This window comes from Centruroides sculpturatus, unplaced genomic scaffold (assembly GCF_000671375.1).
Source record: "Centruroides sculpturatus isolate CEXI.00-Female unplaced genomic scaffold, Cexi_2.0 scaffold644, whole genome shotgun sequence".
Classification (NCBI taxonomy): domain Eukaryota; kingdom Metazoa; phylum Arthropoda; class Arachnida; order Scorpiones; family Buthidae; genus Centruroides; species Centruroides sculpturatus.
This window is the reverse complement of record NW_019385082.1, coordinates 134482-152698: the sequence shown is the minus strand read 5'-3', so window position 1 is coordinate 152698 and position 18217 is coordinate 134482. Positions and strand designations below refer to the sequence as shown.

At 32.5% G+C, this 18217-nt stretch overlaps 1 protein-coding gene across 1 annotated transcript; it reads left to right on the top strand.

Annotated features, from left to right (window-relative positions):
- Positions 1–5911: 5911 nt before the first annotated feature.
- LOC111634399 (probable malonyl-CoA-acyl carrier protein transacylase, mitochondrial) lies at positions 5912–15845 on the top strand. Its single transcript, XM_023379154.1, has 5 exons — positions 5912–6287; positions 11083–11295; positions 11515–11602; positions 14299–14516; positions 14595–15845. The coding sequence occupies exons 1-5, from the start codon at positions 5922–5924 to the stop codon at positions 14988–14990; spliced, it is 1281 nt and encodes a 426-aa protein (XP_023234922.1). The 5' UTR covers positions 5912–5921; the 3' UTR covers positions 14991–15845.
- The last annotated feature ends 2372 nt before the right edge of the window (positions 15846–18217 follow it).

Genomic DNA, 18217 nt, shown 5'->3' with positions numbered 1-18217 from the left:
GAAAGAGGCATATTTGATAGATTAACACACAGAATATTCATAGAATATACATAGAATAGAATTTTTTTCCGGGCGACTTTACTATTTAAATTTACAAATACACGATGTCTTAGAAATCGTGAACAAATCCGATTGTCCTTAATTTCTTATTTTAATTTGCTTATATTTTATTCTAATTTAATTCTCTAATTTGCTTTTAGTCATAGTTAACATGCTACTAGCCATCTAAGGCCTAAAGTCGTAGTCCCATTGAGGAAGTTTCCACCTCAATCGAAAATATAATACATATTCTCTGAATGAAGAATGAAAAAGAAAGATAAAGATTCTCTAATTAAGTCCCCAAGTAATAAAAGGTTTGTAAACTCTCTCATTCGGTAATTGGATTAGAAATCTTCCAGTAGGTTTAGATCCGTTGCACTGTATATTTTAGAAAACTTGCATAACTTGTCATCATTTAATATCTACTCGTATGTTACTCCAGACATTATATAAATAAATAGTTCGTTATTTTATTAGTCAAGCCTATCGCCATTTCCGAATCGGCACGACCCTCCTCCATTCCGCGTTACCACTCGATCCCTTCCATTCGAAATATAGAATACAGTATAATTAGATTTTATCGCGAGTTAGGATGCGATATTCTTGTTTATTCTAACTGATGTCATGAGGATTTTACAATCTTGCCGTCTTCTTACAAATAATAGAGAGGTTGCGGCCGACGTATACGTGTACGTCGGACGCGTAAACGTGTATGTCGGACGTTCAGCGCCGCTTTCCTATAAGTCTAAAAGTTTGATTATGGTGTTTGGATAGTCAGTGGAATCATGCTCGACGTCCCAAACACCATTGCCAAACTTCTAGGCCTTTAGGAAAACTTCCGACGTACACGTTTTCGCGTCAGACGTACACGTATACGTCGGCCGCAACCTCTCTAATAACAAATTGCCATCCTGTACAGTGAGCGGTACCTCACGGACCCCGACTCGTGTTTGTAATGTAGAAATCAACATTTCATTACAATAATGGACGTCCTATAGATTTAATCTTTACTTAACCAAGAATATAAACTGAAATATTAGCCCATAATCTTGTTAGATATTTACATTTCATTTAGACTTAATGTTTATAACAGAATGCTCTAACTCGTAAGAGTAGAAAGTGGAATTACGAATATAGTAAAATAAAAGGCGACTTAAAAGTTGATATATTCTCACTCTAAAACTGCTTCTGGAAATCTTTTCTGGCTACGAACTTATACAATTCGAAACTTATGTCAGATCTGTAAACAAGAAATCATAATACAGTGAAATCTCCATTAAGGATTCAGTAAGGCCAAAAGCAGGAAATTTCTGTTTCTTTAATTCTTTTTATTTTTTTCAATTTTTCTTTAATGTTAGTCAGAGAATATAAGTAATTTAAAGTTACTAAGTTGTATATTATACAACTTAGTAACTTTAAATTACTTATATTTTATACTGTACTTTACACCCCCTCCGTTTCAGCAGTTGAAACTGTCAAATTTTTATTCATAAAAATGCAAACTATATTCTTTGACTAACAGTAAAGAAATACTTAAAAAGCTGAGTCTGAGAAAAAGCTTGACATTCTATATTTAGAAACAAAAGAAGAAGAAGAAGAAAACAATTTGCTTTTCTCAAGAAAGCTTTTTCTACATAATAATTCTATTTTCACGAAAGAATATTATCACTTCACATGTATAAAAAATGATTTCACATTAATTAAATATCTTTCACTTCATAACTTTTGTGGTATTTTAATCATAGAAGTGGAGAAGTAACTTGACTCACAAGTCAGATATAAAATTACTAATAATTAGTAATTTTATATCTGACTTTTGACTTTTGAAATTTTGAAAATAACAATATATTATATTGTTATTTACAAAATTTTTTTTGCTCACAACGTATTAACGGATCCATGGGTTTAACGTTTTCATAGATTTTCTCTATTTCTTTGGCTTTTATTGTGAGGACCCAAACGGGATCCGTTTAAATTTGAATGAGTCAAATTTCGTAGCGCGAAAGAGCGAACTTAAAGATTGGATTTAAACAGTGAACCTTTTGTCTTGTTAAAAGATTTTAAACAATAGATAGAGTTGGAGAGGAGTCGTGTTCCGACGCGACGTTGACTTCTCCGGCGCCCTTCGTTTGGTTTCGAGTTGTCACCATGTGACGAAGAGAGACCAATAGAGTGGCGACGGTGGTGGAAAAATCGATAAAACCGCGTTTTCGGGAACTTTACGAGGTCTTGAGTTTTGGTGCGTAGTGCTCACCTGCTGGGATTTGGTGCTCACAACACAGAGAGACAACGTAGGCTCTTTCGACGCCCTAGGAGCTGGTTTCACCAACCTGTCACGTCCAGAATCGCCGAGGTTCGACTCGTCAACCGAGGACATCTCTACAAGCGCTGGTGCGTGCTCCGGGGCCATCGTTCTCCCCGTCCAGCGTGCCGAAAAATACCCAAGGACCGACCGAAGTCGAACTTTTCCGTTTTTATTGGAACTGTTATAGTAACCCATCGTTGGATAGGCTTTCACCTGACTTATTGAATTATTGTAAGAACAATTTATGTATATTATTAAACGGTTTTATATGGTAAACCTGTCTCGGTGAGTCATTCTGCGCCCAGAAGACAGAATTGACCGCTCGGCTGTCGAAAACACCGCACCCCAATCGGCTGACCTCACATTTATCTTTAACAACTCCACAAATTTCTTTGGAGCTTTTCAAAATCACCGCTATTTATATACTACTAATAGATCATGCGTCGATCACTTGCAGCTATCAGGCACAGCAGAAACGATCCTTGCATTTGCCGACACGGAGAGGTGATCGAAGAACAAAGTAATGGCAGTAACGTAGCTTGGATGTCAGCCGCCCGGGGCGGAGGAAATTTCGCCGCTCCCTAGTATTGCCACCTTTTCAAAATTGCTGACCCGGACGGCAGGTGAGGTTAATCATCCTGCGCTACAGAGATGATGTATTACCTATAATTTGTTTTTTAATAATACTCTGCTCAAGATACCCTGCTTAAGAAATGTGTTGTTGCCCAACTTCATTCCTACTTGAAGCGGCAAAAACATACGTCAATCCAAGTTCTAACTACTTAGGCTGAGAATTATGTTCTTGAGACCTGAAACAGTTATTTCTGTTCATCTTCTTAATCTATAAGTACTCAATCACCAAGATATTTATTAATTAAATATATATTAATCACGAAAATTTATAATAACTCTATATCTATGTAAATGTTAATAGTTAAATTGTGATTGTCCTATCAATGTTCCTCAACAATTTTATCTATTTATTTTTATTTTTTTATTTACCATTACTACAACTTAATGTTATTTAATTTTCTCTTCGAATATATATTGTAACGTATTTGTATTGTTTATCTCCTGGTAATGCTCATGCGGGGCCAGGAATGTCAGTAGCATAGCGTAGTGGGGGCGGCCCACCCCGGGCGGCACAATATCACAATAATAAATAATAATAGCAGCTTGTAAGAATTTGAACCATTTCATTTCATATTTTCGTCCACCTACGACTCGGACCGATTGANATGTCAGGTGAGGTTTGTTCGAACAGAAGTTCCTGACGCATGTGCAATGTCATTTTGCATCGCGAAGAATAACTTGCAGTGTATGCCGGTTCTAAACCAGTAACAGTTACTAGGGGTTAGGGAGACTTGGATAGGAGTAACGTAAGTAACCTAAATTAAGAAAATCAGCTACAGATGACTTAGCTCTATTGGATATTGGAGACATGTACGAATACGAATCGAACATGGAAAAAAAGGTCGAGATAGGTTGGGCACGATATCCCCGGAAAAAATTAATAGTTCACCCGGACAGTGAGTTGATTCCCGGACTATCCGGGTGAAAACCGGACGGGTGGTAACACTACCGCCTCCTTATTTAGGTATCTCAATTTAAAAGACTAAAATTCAATTTTGTCATAAGTAATGAAAAATTCCGTGCTCATTTCAATCGGTTCGAATCGTAGGTGCGACAAAAATATAAAATGAAATGGTTCAAATTTTTACAAGATATTATTATTATTTATTGCAAAATTTTGCCGCCCCTAAAAGTGCCGCCCGGGGCGGCCGCCCCTGCCGCCCCACTACGCTACGCCACTGAGCAATGGCCGTCGATTGCTCTGTACTTGTTATGTTTGTTTTTTGCGCTCATTTTTCTTAGGCACGCACAATGCTTTCTTTTTTTATTTTTGTCACCCAAATTCCACAAGGTACTCTCGACCGCGTCGGGCAACACGAACATCGTTACTTTGACCCAACCGTATCTTGAAAAGACAGTGGCAAACCCTATCTTTTATTACATGTTTTGATTCATCGTTTAAATTAATAGAAAATGGCGGAGTTTAATCGAAATCGATGGAACGAGTTTCAAGAACGAAAGCAATTCTGCAAGCCTCATAGAAGAGGCTTCGCCAACGCGACTCCTCGATAAAAGATAAGGATTAAATTTCACACAAAAACACATTAAATATCTATAATTAAAAGCGATGTATTTAAATTTATAGTTATTATTAGTGATGTAACGAATATTCGGTTACTATTCGGTATTCGGCTTATTCGGCCTATTTTTCACTATTCGGCCGAATACCGAATATTTAATCACTATTCGGCCGAATACCGAATACCTAAAAACAGGAGTAATAAATAACAAAAACATAGTAAATTAATCATTTTGGTATTTAGAGTTAATGTTATAGAGTTAGTGTTGTTTGTTTATATTTATTTATAACTTGTAACATGCACAAAATAAAAAAGAAAATAATATTAGTCACATGTATTCACAATTTATAATTACAAAGATCAGCACACGTACACGTCTATCGTTGGAGAATCCTCGCACATCTGAGGGTCTGACCCTGCCTATCCTTCTTTTTAAGCGCTCGTCTTTGCTCTTCCCTTTCTCTTTCCTCTATCGCTCTAATCCATGTATGCCTGTGCATACATCATAATACGCGCTCACGATACTTTCGATTCGTCACTTTTCCGTCGTAGAGTTCCCATTTTACAATTACGTGACTCAGCCTGGTGATAACGGAGAAAAGAGACAGATAGGACGTCGATATAAGTCACAGTTATGATTTCACAGATTCGAGACAGCTTGATAGCCCGAACGGCCCCAGGCTTTCGCCCGTGCACGCTAAGTGACTTTCATTACAAGCATTTAGCTTTCCGAAGTCTATGACAACAATTGTTTAGCATTGACGGCCGCGAATTTCGCGACAATAAGCTACTTCGACTCGTTCGATTATGTTATCGACTCAATTTCATATTTATTTTCACATTTTCACTTCGCGGTTCTTCTCTGTTCTTTCTCCGTTATTTACACGTGTAGGACATTTCATTGTTATCCACATTTGATATCATTACTTATCACATACTACTGCTTCAATTGTCAAGAATTAACTCGATTGGCGAAGCGTAGTGACAGCGGGCCAACAGAGAGCGGGGTCATTGCCATAATGCGGTTTGCGCTCCAATTTCCGTACGTTCGATAATCGAGCCGAATAGTTTGGCCGAATATTCGGCTATTCGGCCACGCTCCTGGCCGAATATTCGGTATTCGGCCTGAGGCCGAATATACTATTCGTTACAACACTAGTTATTATAATTATGTTCTGGAAGAGGTGAAACGCACGATGCGAAACATGACATCGTTGCTATATCGCTTGACTCCTCCAAAAGACCCTGCATATGTTATTGATAATTTTTAATATTAATTAATTTATTTACATTTTTATTTTAATTATTAAATAATATAAATTTTTTAAAATAAATGTAACAACTCATCCATACGTGTAATTTATATTTTTGTAGAAAATAATAGCTGGCAACACTTTCTCGAACCATGTGTTTAGATACGAAGTATGAACATGTGGTTGAATAAGATGAAAGTTTGTTTATTTGCCCGTTCTCTATTGACTTGCAAATACCGTAAATTCGTTACGTGTTTTAATCTAAGAACGAATCAAATTCGACGTATCAACTATTCTAGAATATTTTACCTGTGTAATAACAATAAACCTAAGAGCGAAATCGAACTTGGAAGTCGAAGTGTCAAGGAATTGTTAGAAAATGCTGCAGAATTCAAAGACGATTTGCAAAGTGAAAATGATGTTTGGAGTACTCCTGTGTATCCTGTCAACGCAGATCCACGTCGGGATCAGGCTGTCCATTCTATAAGGCCGAAAGTGGATCCTAGAACTACTAGTGTTGTTCTGTTTCCAGGACAAGTAAATTTTACTTTGTTAAATTGTTAAACAAATATTTCACCTGACAAAATATCGTTTGAGAAAGATGCTGTTTTCTTATTGGAAAAAATATGAACATGTTATCAAGAATTGATGATATTTATCAGCAATTATATCAAGCAGTTTAAACAGATTTTTTTTCAGAAGAATCTAAATTATGTTAAATTTATTATGCTAAATCCCAAAACTGAAGTTAGATGATTCTGAACAATTTAGATTGCTTACATCTGTAACATGATTTAGGCATAGATACTTAGACATATTCAAATGATCTATATATGTTATTCCTATATATATATAGGTTTTTTCAGTTCACTTCCATTGTTAAACTTGCAATCTTTTCACCTTGTCTTCTTGAAAGTTCTATTTGTACAAGAACATTTCTTTTTTTACCCAAATGTATTCTTTTGTTCTAGTCATCAAGCCAGTTTTGAGGCACATTGAGCCATTCTTCTGTTTTGTACTTTACTTGTTTACCTTTTACATCCTCCCACTTTGTAAATCCAAGAGTGGGATGTTATATAAATATAACTTAAATACATGGATGACATCTGATAGTTTTCCTTTTTTCTCCCATTCTATTTCATATAAGACATTTGATACTCGTCTTATTACTTTATATGGGCCAAACTTCAGGAGTTATAATATTTTTTGCTTGATTGCATTTTTATTTTCAACTAAGACAATGTCCCCACATTTAACATTATGTTCTGGTGTGTGATATCAAAATAACTCTTATTTGCTTCCTGCTTACTTTGAGTACTTTTGTAAGCCAATTTTCTAGCTTTTTCTACTGGAGGGTGAGCATTTGGTATGATTTGGGGAAAAGGTGGAATGCTGAACATGACATATTTGGTGAAAACCCATTACTGGGTGAGGAGAGTTGTATTCTTGGTTATTGTTTTTAAAAATTTACTCCAACAACTGATCCTCCCTACTTTCATTCATCTTACATCACTTCCTGGTTACGATAGTTTGGTTAATCCTTTCACATAAGCCATTACTTGCTGGATAATTGGAAGATATAAAATGTTAATTTTATTTCTTGTTTTTCTAGAAAAAATGTAAATTATTTTGAGTTAATTTCTGCATACTTGTCTTCTAATATCATTTTTAGTTCTTGTATTTCTATAATACTATTTATTAAGTTCATGAAATCCTTGGCAGTCTGAGTTCTGGAGCTTAATATCCAATGGGTATCCTTTCACAGGTTTGCATCCTGTCAGCTTGTAAAGGTTTTTTCTAGTCATTCAATTCTGTCATTAAACTTGCACTCATTTGATCTTGTCTTCTCAAAAGTTTTATCCACTGGTCAAGGTAAAAGAACCGTTCTTCTTTTGTTCTAGTTATCTAATAAGTTTTTGGGCACTAAGCTGTTATTGTTTTGGTGGTTTACCTCTTTACCTTTACATATATACAGGAAATCCTCATTAATTCAAATTCCTGTCAGTTCATAACTGTACTTTTGTCCTGGCCAGGGATATAGAGATTTACATGTTAAGGAATTTGGTTAGTTCAAAATATGGCTACTTTGTAATTAATTTGAAGTGAAAATTTTGTGTAAACTGAGATATGCATACTCATTTGTTTAGATTGAAGTGCCTTCATAAGAGAACAATAGACCAATAACAATTCTAATATGGTCAATATGACTTTGCTTTTACAGTAACACATTTTTGGATGTCATCTTATATATGGACTACCCTTTTTTCTCTCATTTCATAAAATATGGCTGGGTTTCAGGATTGCAAGATTGAGATATTTGTAGGGCTCTAGGCTACTACTTTTTGGGCCACTTTAAAAATAATTTGGGCTACATTTTGAGAATTCTATACTACTTTTTATAAAACCTATATGGTGATCTGTCAGGTTCTCACAGACAAGTGCTGTTTGTGGGTCTCACAGACAAGTTTATTTATTGTTATTAATTATTGATTAATGAAAATAGTGTTCTACTTGCATAATATTACATTAAATTACATTTGGTATATTATACAAAAATATGTAAATCTTGGATAATTCGAAATCACAAATATTTTGTCTCCTGAATTTTGTACTAAGGATTCCCTGTATACAGTAAAGACCCTGCTTAATGTGGGGGATGCGTTCCTAGATGACAAAGCGTTAAACGAAACAGTGTTAAATGAGGACATTTTAACATAGAGTAAATAGGGATAGGGAAATACACAACTGAAAATTAAAAAATTTTACTTTAATTTTAAGTTATATTTATATTAATTTGTATAATAATATATGTTAAATAATGCACAAACATATGCACACAGAAATGTATAATAATATATTAATTAGTTCAGTTTTTATGATGAAGATCCTGACTTTTCTGAAATTCTTGTTCTTTTGCATTTATTGCAAATGTTGTGAAATTTCATTTGCCAATTTTTTCTTTCCTAAGCAAATGTTGGTAGTAGAAGATCGCATCAAAAATGCCTTGTTTTGCTTTTGCACGCCTTTCAAAATCTAGATCATTCACTACAATTTGATCAATAATTTTGGTTATTGTTACCAAACTTTTACTAAGGAAATCTGTAGAGAAATTTTTTGGGTTCTTCATTTTCAGAATCACTATTTTCCAGTTCTACAGGGATTCCTTGTTCTGCCAGTTCTTGAAGGTCGTTGTTGATTCTCGTCAAGAATTCTTGGATACCTTCAGCCATAACTTCTTCCACACTTCCTCCGTGCATTTATCAGTTAATTCTTGTCAAGCCAAGCCAATATTGCCCATAGCATCCATGATGTTATATTTTTTCAAAAATTGCTCCAAACAAACATAGATTTAAAAAAGTATGCCTTTTTGCCATCTTTTTCTGATTAGTTTGTGTTTACCCCAATTGTGTTTATTGATACAAATCAATAAAATGCTGCAATAATTCAAATCAGCGTAAATTTTGAGCTTTTTTTTTTTTTTCTTTTTTTTAGGCTTTGAGCAGACGGCGTTATATCAAATCAGCGTTAAGTAAGGCAACATTAAGCGGGTGTCTTACTGTATATATATATACAGGGTGACCAAAGTCTGTGTGCAGTTTAAAACATTTATAACTTTATTAATATTTGTATATAGAGAAATTATGTAGAATGTATTGGAAATAAGAAAATCTGTATTTTTTTATTGTTTTATTGTATGTATGTCGTAAAGTCTTTGCAAATCCGCACTTAAAATGTAAATTTTAATATTGGCGGTAGACTATCACACAGCTTTAGCCAATGATTTCACTTTATTCTATTACTATAGATGCATTTCGGTCCTTTTCTAAAAAAGGTCCCTCTTCAGTACTATAAAATACAAAAGTTTACATAAACTTTTTTTGCAAGTAAATATTTAACATAACAATAAATATTTTAGTATTACAATACCATTTGAGTACACAGTTTTATTTATACATCCCTTCAGCACTTTCATCTTGAGTGCACTAAATTATTTTTATTTATATCTTGCTGTAACAAATTTTACACTATATTAGATCTAACAATTATACTTANAAGTTTATGTAAACTTTTGTATTTTATAGTACTGAAGAGGGACCTTTTTTAGAAAAGGACCGAAATGCATCTATAGTAATAGAATAAAGTGAAATCATTGGCTAAAGCTGTGTGATAGTCTACCGCCAATATTAAAATTTACATTTTAAGTGCGGATTTGCAAAGACTTTACGACATATATATAACAGCAGTCATAAGAAATTTAATTAAAATGTTTTATTGTACTTTATTAAGTTTCCACATGTCCACCATCATTAGTAATACAAAGGGTAATATAATTTTGTAGTTCTCTAAAAACATTTGCCAATTGATTTACAGTAATGCCTGAAATCACATTACTTATTTTAGCTTTCAAGTCTTCTAATGATCAAGGTTTGGTCGCATACACTATTGTTTTCACATGTCCCCATAAAAAAAAATCTAATGGAGTCAAGTCATGGAGGCCAAGAAAATGGTCCACCTTTTTCAATCTCTAAAAACATTTGTTACTAAATAATTTTCCTTAAAACTAGGTACATGAAGCTTTCTAGTACTTTTTACAGATTTTTTCCTATCACAAATACTAATAAAGTTATAAACTTTATAAATTGCACATAGACTTTACAGACACCCTGTATATATGCTATGGACCAAGTGATTAATAGTGCATTATTCATAATGCCTGGACAATATGAATAATGACATAACTAATATAAAACCTTAGTGTGTATGTGAATTCCTTATAACTGTTTGTCATTATGAATAATGCCCTATTAATCACTTGGTCCATAACATATATATATATATATATATATATATATATCCAGATGCTTTTTGCAGTAAGAAATTCTTAATTCTTTATTTGGGACCATCATGGCCAGGCCAACAATGGGATGATTAAATGATGAGGGACAGGTCAATATATTTGGGATAGACCACTTCCCAAAAAATTCCTACAGTTTTTGATCATTCAGATCTGATCCATGGTCTGTAGTGATAAACTGCCATCTATGCCACCTTGACTATTGGACTGGCAAATATAATTAATGTTTATAATTTTAGTTATAAGAATATAAGAAATTTATTATAATTAATACATACAAATGTCTGTAACTATAGTAAATTGTTTAGCTATCTTGGAAAAATAAAACTAATAATTTGAGGATAGTTATTTTTTACAATATTTGTAATTAGTAACTTAGAAATAATATAATATATATATAATTATAAAGTATTTCTAATATATTTAATTAAGCATATAAGAACTTATGAGCAATTAATTAAAATAATTTTTCTCCAGGGTTCACAATATGTTGGAATGGGAAAACAATTATTGGAGTATAAAAATGTGAAAGAGATGTATGAAATTGCCAGTCAAATTGCAGGTTATGACCTTTTGCAATTATGTCTTACCGGACCAAAAGAAGAATTAGACAAGACACTTCATTGTCAGTTGGCAGTTGTTGTTACATCGTTAGCTGCCGTAGAAAGGTTAAAAGAAGAAAATCCAGAGGTAATTGTGTATATACAATTTTTGTAATTTGTTTTTTCTTTTATATAATATAGAATATTTAAATGGATCAAATATGTTATTATAACAAATTTTAAAAATTTATAAATGTTTTACAGCATTCTTATTTTCTTCAAAATATTATATTTTAACTGATTATATATTCTCTGAGAAATTTTGATACATTTTTAAAACTTTAATATATATTTCAAACATTTTCAGGCTATAGAACAGTGTGTGGCTACTGCTGGTTTCAGTGTTGGAGAGTATGCTGCTTTAGTATTTGCTGGAGCATTATCATTTGAAGATGGTTAGTAGATTCTAGATTTTAATTAAACTTCAATCTTCCATAAAATTATTAATAATTACATATATTTTAAACAAAATTTTCTTTATATCAGTTTTAAAGTGAAAAATAACATATTCGAATTAATGTAATTTTTATTTATTTTGAATTTCTATCACAATTTAAATTCCAAGATCTTTTAATTCATCTGTTTTTATTGATTTCCATGAATGATTTTTGCAGTGCAACAACTGATTTAGTTATGGAATAAATTAAGATAATGAATTAAGTAGATTTATTACCTCACCTAACTGGACGTCTTCTTAAACACAAAAAATCCAGCAGTTTAAAATCTTAAACTTTAATGTAAAAACGAACGTTCTCGATTGTCTTAAACAAAATTCAGGTTTATAAATATATTCAAATATAATGTTTTATCAAATGTAAAGTTTAAAAAGTTTTTTTTTAAAAAGACTGAAAAATGTTGTATCAAATGCCCAACCAGACAAAGTCCCCATTATTTTTATTGGATTTCATATAGGGCTCTCCAGGCCATTGATGGGGTATCATTGCACCTATAATTAATGGCCAAGTTATTTCTTTTGATCTTGAATATTTCCACTTTTCTATATATCTAAGATTGGAAGGTTGTCTCAAATAATGTATTAATTTTGTCTATATGTCCTGTACCTCAATGCTGGATGCATAAGTGACCAATGCAGTTGTAGGTTGCACTTTTGTGATTGACAGATAATGTTCCTGTAGGTGTTGTAGTAGCTGTGACATTGCCTTGATGTATTTTAGTTGCTCCCCACTCTGTTGTTTGAAATTGGTATAGAATAGACTCCTGAAAGTTCATAACTATTATGAGGATCTTTGCTTTTGTTGTTTCTAAGTATGAATACAATAGCATTTTGTTTATATGCTATGGTCAATTTGTATTTTATTACTATGTAATTTATACTTTTAGGTTTGTTATACTGTGCAAATATATATATACACCAAGATAAAAGCTTTAAGTTGAATGGCTGCAACAGTTGGTGTTGCAACAAAGTGTTTTTGTATTGTCATCTTGAGTCACTATAAATTCTGTGGATCTTTAAACATTCCTCTACGTTTTATCATATATTTTCTGAATTCTGTAATGATGTATAAACATAATATATAAATGATAAAATATATATTTAATATTTGTAATACATTTTTTCCCAATATACAATATAAATCAGATAATTGCATGATTTAAAACAGCTTTTATTCTTCAAGTTATTTAATGACAGGAGTCTTGATGATTTGTAAAATATTTATGTAACTATACACACAGCTTTTATCTGTAAACTCATTAAAACTGAACCTGAGCATTTCATATTTCATTGCATTAAAAGTTAATTTTTTTATTAGATATTTTTGAAAATTCTGTAATCCTGAACCTCCAAGTGTATAGGAATGTAATTCAATGATTCAAAACTTACTTTAATAATATTTGTGTGTGTAATCAACCAAAATAAATATATTAAACTAAGTTTTGGAACACTGAATTACTGGGAGTGTTCCTATACATCTGCAGACACAGGATTATGGAATTTTAAAGAATTATTTAATTGGAATATAGCCAGGGATCCCAACAACAAAGGTAATTTTTCAGTAAATACTACTACTAGATTTCAATGTAACTATTAAGTAAGCCTGTCAACATTTTCCAAGTACATTAAAACACTTTATAATGAACATAAAATAATTGTATAAACATTGATTTCTATTATAATTGTTTAACATAAAACTTATTATTCACTAAGTATATAAAACATGGCTAAACCCAATATGTAGATAGAAACATAATCAGGCTATAACTCCTTTAATTTAATTATTAATACTAAGTAATTTGTTACTAGAGGTAGACGTTAGGTGCCATCTTCTCTAGTAGCAAATTACCGTTAGTATTAATCATTAAATTAGTAGAGTTATAGCCCAATTATTTAGGCAATCGTTTAGTTATGTTTCTATTATTCACTAATTTTTCACAAATGATGCATTTATATTATATCAATATAATTTTAAATCCAAAATAGTATGTCATCCACAACCTAAGCTTAAAGCACCAACATTAAAATGTCTCTACAGTACATACTGAATGAGACTTACTTCGGCTAAGTATAGTCTATTATTTTAAATAAATATTTAAATAGCAGACACTAAAAATAAATTTGTTATAATTTTCATTTATGTAATTTCCCTGAAATAATAAACGTAGATGCATAGAAAATAATCTATATATGTAGTACAATTCCCTGAAACCATCTACATAAGACATGTGAAATGTTAAAGCTCTTTTTATATTTCTGGATACATGGGTGCAGTCAGAAACTGTATAGTTAAGACATTATACAGTATGATCATAAAATCCCTCTGCAGTGGGCAGGGAAATAGGAGGAGCTTCCAGGAATGAAGTAATGATGTCACAGACAGACCATGTGTCAAAAATTAAATTAAACTGTTATGACATCAGAGTAGTAGTGACAATTGCAGAGGGACTTTGCAATTGCACTATATTTAATTTTGTCTATGCTAATTTTATGCTAAATGCCCATTTTCCTCAATCTTTCTTTCAATACTGTTGACTATTGTAGATGCTATTTTTTATATCATTTAATTAGAAATCTGTATACAACATATATTCCAAGATCTGTATCTTTTAAATTATAATACTAATTTTTCTTTAGCTATTAGATTAGTAAAAATCAGAGGTCAAGCGATGCAGGAAGCATCCGAACAGATTTCCAGTGGAATGATGACAGTGTTTTTTCATCCTGATGCCAAAATTAAATTTGCATGTAAAGCTGCTGAACAGTGGTGTAAACGCCAAGGAATTGAAGATCCCGTTTGTACAGTTGCTAATTATCTTTACCCAGAGTGTAAAGTTATCGCCGGAAATATGGAGGTTAAAACATTAGTCATTTATTTAAATTAATTGAATATTTTTTTTTTTTATTGATTAATTTTTCTATTTATCCTTCAGGCTTTGAAATTTATAGAATTAAATGCTTCTGATTTTGGAATAAAGAAATTAAAATATCTTCCTGTTAGTGGTGCTTTCCACACACTACTCATGAAACCTGCAGAAGAAGTTTTGAAAAACGCATTAAAAAATACAAATTTTAATTCTCCTCTAATACCGGTTCATTCAAATATCGACGGAAAGCCGCACAAAGATGCAAGTGACATTCGGAAAAATCTCTGCAAACACGTCTGCAAGCCAGTCAAATGGGAACAGACTCTGCACATTTTATACACAAGACCCACAGATACTCCATTTCCAAATAGTTTTGTTTGTGGACCCGATCGTTCGCTTCAAACACTATTGAGGATGGTGAATTTAAAAGCTTGGAAGAGTTCAAAGCATGTTGAAACATAATTTTAATAATAATGTTGAACATTCTCAAAACAGAAAGACATTGAAAAAATTCTATAAATTCCTTTAGCATGAAACCAAATAGCAAGATACTGTATATTTTATTTAAAATAACAATATCTGAATCGTGAATTTGCAATATTTTCACTAGTATGAAAGTTCATTTGTACTTCTCATAATAAAGAATTTAGTTGTTATTTATAAATATTTGAAAATTCTGTAAAGAAATTTTAGATAATAGTGTTTTATGATGTCTTTTAAATTTCTAATAATCTTCAAAGAAACTATGGCTACTCGGGATACTCACCTCAGTAAAATTCCTATAAATTATAAAGTACTGTACACAAGACCCACAGATACTCCATTTCTTCTATTTATTCTCTGACAAATTTTAATTTTTCTACATATTCTGGTTATCTATGCTGATTGAGTCATTCAAACAGCCTCCATTATTTGTCATTAGATATTCAACTATCAATATTATGAGGTTGGGTGAAGAATTACTTTCACAATGCTGCCAAAGTAAAATCATCTTTGAATTCATGCTTTGGTGTCCTTTCAAAAAATTAAATAACTCAGTATACAATCTCAACCATAATAACTTTACCACCACTTTGTATATAAGAGAAGTTGATATTTGTTTAATGATTTATGCAATGTTTTAAAATATAGGGTGAGAAAGAAAGTCACTTAACACCCCTGCTACAGAATATACTCAAAATTAATTTGCTCATGTCAGGAACACATTACACTAAGGAGGAAACAGACTGATGTATGTTATGCATGGCTGCCATCTTGAAGGTGGCCAAACTGAATGCAACTTCAAAATTGTAAATGGGAAGATGGACGAAATGGTAATTTAGGGTCATAATTTCACAAGGAATTGATTGCTGAAAGATTTTATTGACCTACTGCAAACAGTTAGAGTTAAGCATGTTCTATGATGTGTTCAATGTACATTCTATATTCTGTAGCAGGGGTGTTAAGTGACTCCCATCCTGTATATACAAGAGGAGAAGCCTGAAAAGGAACTGACTGATTTATGGGTGTTATTTTTTAAGGAGAACAGATTAAAACGTATGATTTTCAGTAATTGTCAGCAAAACTTAAAAAGATTTCTCAACTTACAAAATCAGATGGCACTATTGTTGCTGCAGGCAGAACTTTTAAATGAAGTTATTCCTAATCAATGGTCTGGCAGAATAGACGAATTTGGTTTCCACTCTGTTCTCGACATAACACACAAGAAAAAGTCCAAATGGGTTATGTGAAGGACTGGTTTATTGAACACTTTTATATGTACTGAAACGTTAAAAGGTTGCATTATAAACAGTCAGAACTGTCACTCAAGATATATTATGTAACATCTGGAAAAAGATTGAATATTGTCCTGATACTGTGAGAGTAATGCCAAGTTTTCTTAGATGAGAAATCTTTTTGAGGTTTGCACACTAATTAGAGCAAACCATAAGTTGTGACTTTTCCTAAAATAAATTTTCTGTAATCCATCACTTCTTTTTTGGACAATATATATATTTCATTTTTGACCTTTTCTATCTTGTGAGCACTAAGCAGCGTAGGGCTTTTCTCCAGGCCCATAATGAGGACTAACTTATTCAGGATGGCTGCTTATCTGGGCTGGATCTTGGATCCCCAGAATAGTAGGCTGATGCCCCTATTTTAGCCATTGGCTGTCATTTTAAAATAGAGAATTTCTTGCTTGTCTTGTTCTTGCTATGAGAACCTTTTCATATCTTATCTAAATCACTGCTTTCCACTTTTAATAATAATAAATTTTGAATCATTATCCTTATAATTTTAATAAAAAATTGAAACTAAGGTTACAGGAATGTTTGAGAAAACATCCATAAATATTTTGTAACTACAGCAACAGAAAATGTAATGTAAGTAATAATAAAGTCACAGTCTAAAATTCCACTATAAATTTATACTTTTTATAAATATTGAATCATTTATTTTTTAATATAGGTTTTATTTCTAATTGAAATTCTGACATAGCCTGAAATAAGGAATCAGCATTGTTATTCCTAGTCTACACCCTTGGCTAAAAGTATAGAATCAGCTGAGAACACACGGATACTTATTTCAAAAACATTTTATGAACAGACGTGAGAAGACAACATTAAGTATATTATGTTAGTCATGGCTACTTTACATACACATTACTGGGCTCAAACGAACAACCAAATTAACCTGAAGTTTCTATTAATGCTCATTGCAAACACTAATCTGGGAATGATTGTGGAATTGCATACATAATGGGGAAAATGTAGTGTTTATTACAGTAGAACCCCTCTAATCCGTCACCTTTGGGACTGGGGGTATGATCGGAATGCAAAAAAAGGTCGGATTATCAGAAAAAAGTAAAATAAACAATCTTCCCCTTTGTCCAGTCTTTGTAACACTGCTAATTTTTCATTTAATGAAAGAGTAACGTGTTTAAGTTTCACTCCTGACATGTTGAAAACACACACAAAACTACATGTATACACAATGTAAAACATATACTGTAACGAACACAGAAAAATGCCACGGACGGTGAGTCACCGACGAGTCGGGACAAGTTTCTCGACTCCGACCACGGTCGGATTAACAAGAGTGACGGACTAGCCGAGGGCGGACTAGAGGGGTTCTACTGTATACTAACTACAGAATTATTTCTTTATTTGCAAGTAAGCTCAAGTGAAAGAATCATACATATAAAGCTGCAGCATGTCTGCACATAACAAAAGATAGCTGTAGCTCCAAACAAGAAAATGCCTATTGATACAGAATCTTTAAGATTACCGAGGAGGGGAAATCAAAATGGGAAGTTGCAGCATATTGTGGTTGTTCACTACCATTTCCAAAGTGTGAAAGAAATATATTGAGGAAAAAGTGGTTAAAATGAAATGTTCTAGTAAGAGACATAATTGCAAGACAGATACAGTTGAAAGGGATTTTTCATATCATAGATGAACTTTACAATAAATTTAAATGTTGGCAGCGATGGAAAAACCCATGACCCACAGGTTGTGGGCACCGACTCATATGGTGATTTCAAGGTACTCATAACAAATGTTTAGAACACACAGTAAAGTGTCTTAAATCCAGATTCAGCTGTGGAAAATGGATACAGTGATACCCCGAACTTACGCAATAGGTGGGACCGAGCAATAACCGCGTAAGTCGTTTTTTTTAAATATAGTGATTCTGTAAATTATATTTTG

Excerpts from the sequence above, each read along its gene's own strand:
- LOC111634399 (XM_023379154.1), top strand. The coding sequence starts at position 5,922 with ATGAACATGTGGTTGAATAAGATGAAAGTTTGTTTATTTGCCCGTTCT. Across the intron at positions 6,288-11,082 it reads TTGTTCTGTTTCCAGGACAA|GGTTCACAATATGTTGGAAT; the intron begins GTAAATTTTACT and ends ATTTTTCTCCAG. Across the intron at positions 11,603-14,298 it reads AGCATTATCATTTGAAGATG|CTATTAGATTAGTAAAAATC; the intron begins GTTAGTAGATTC and ends ATTTTTCTTTAG.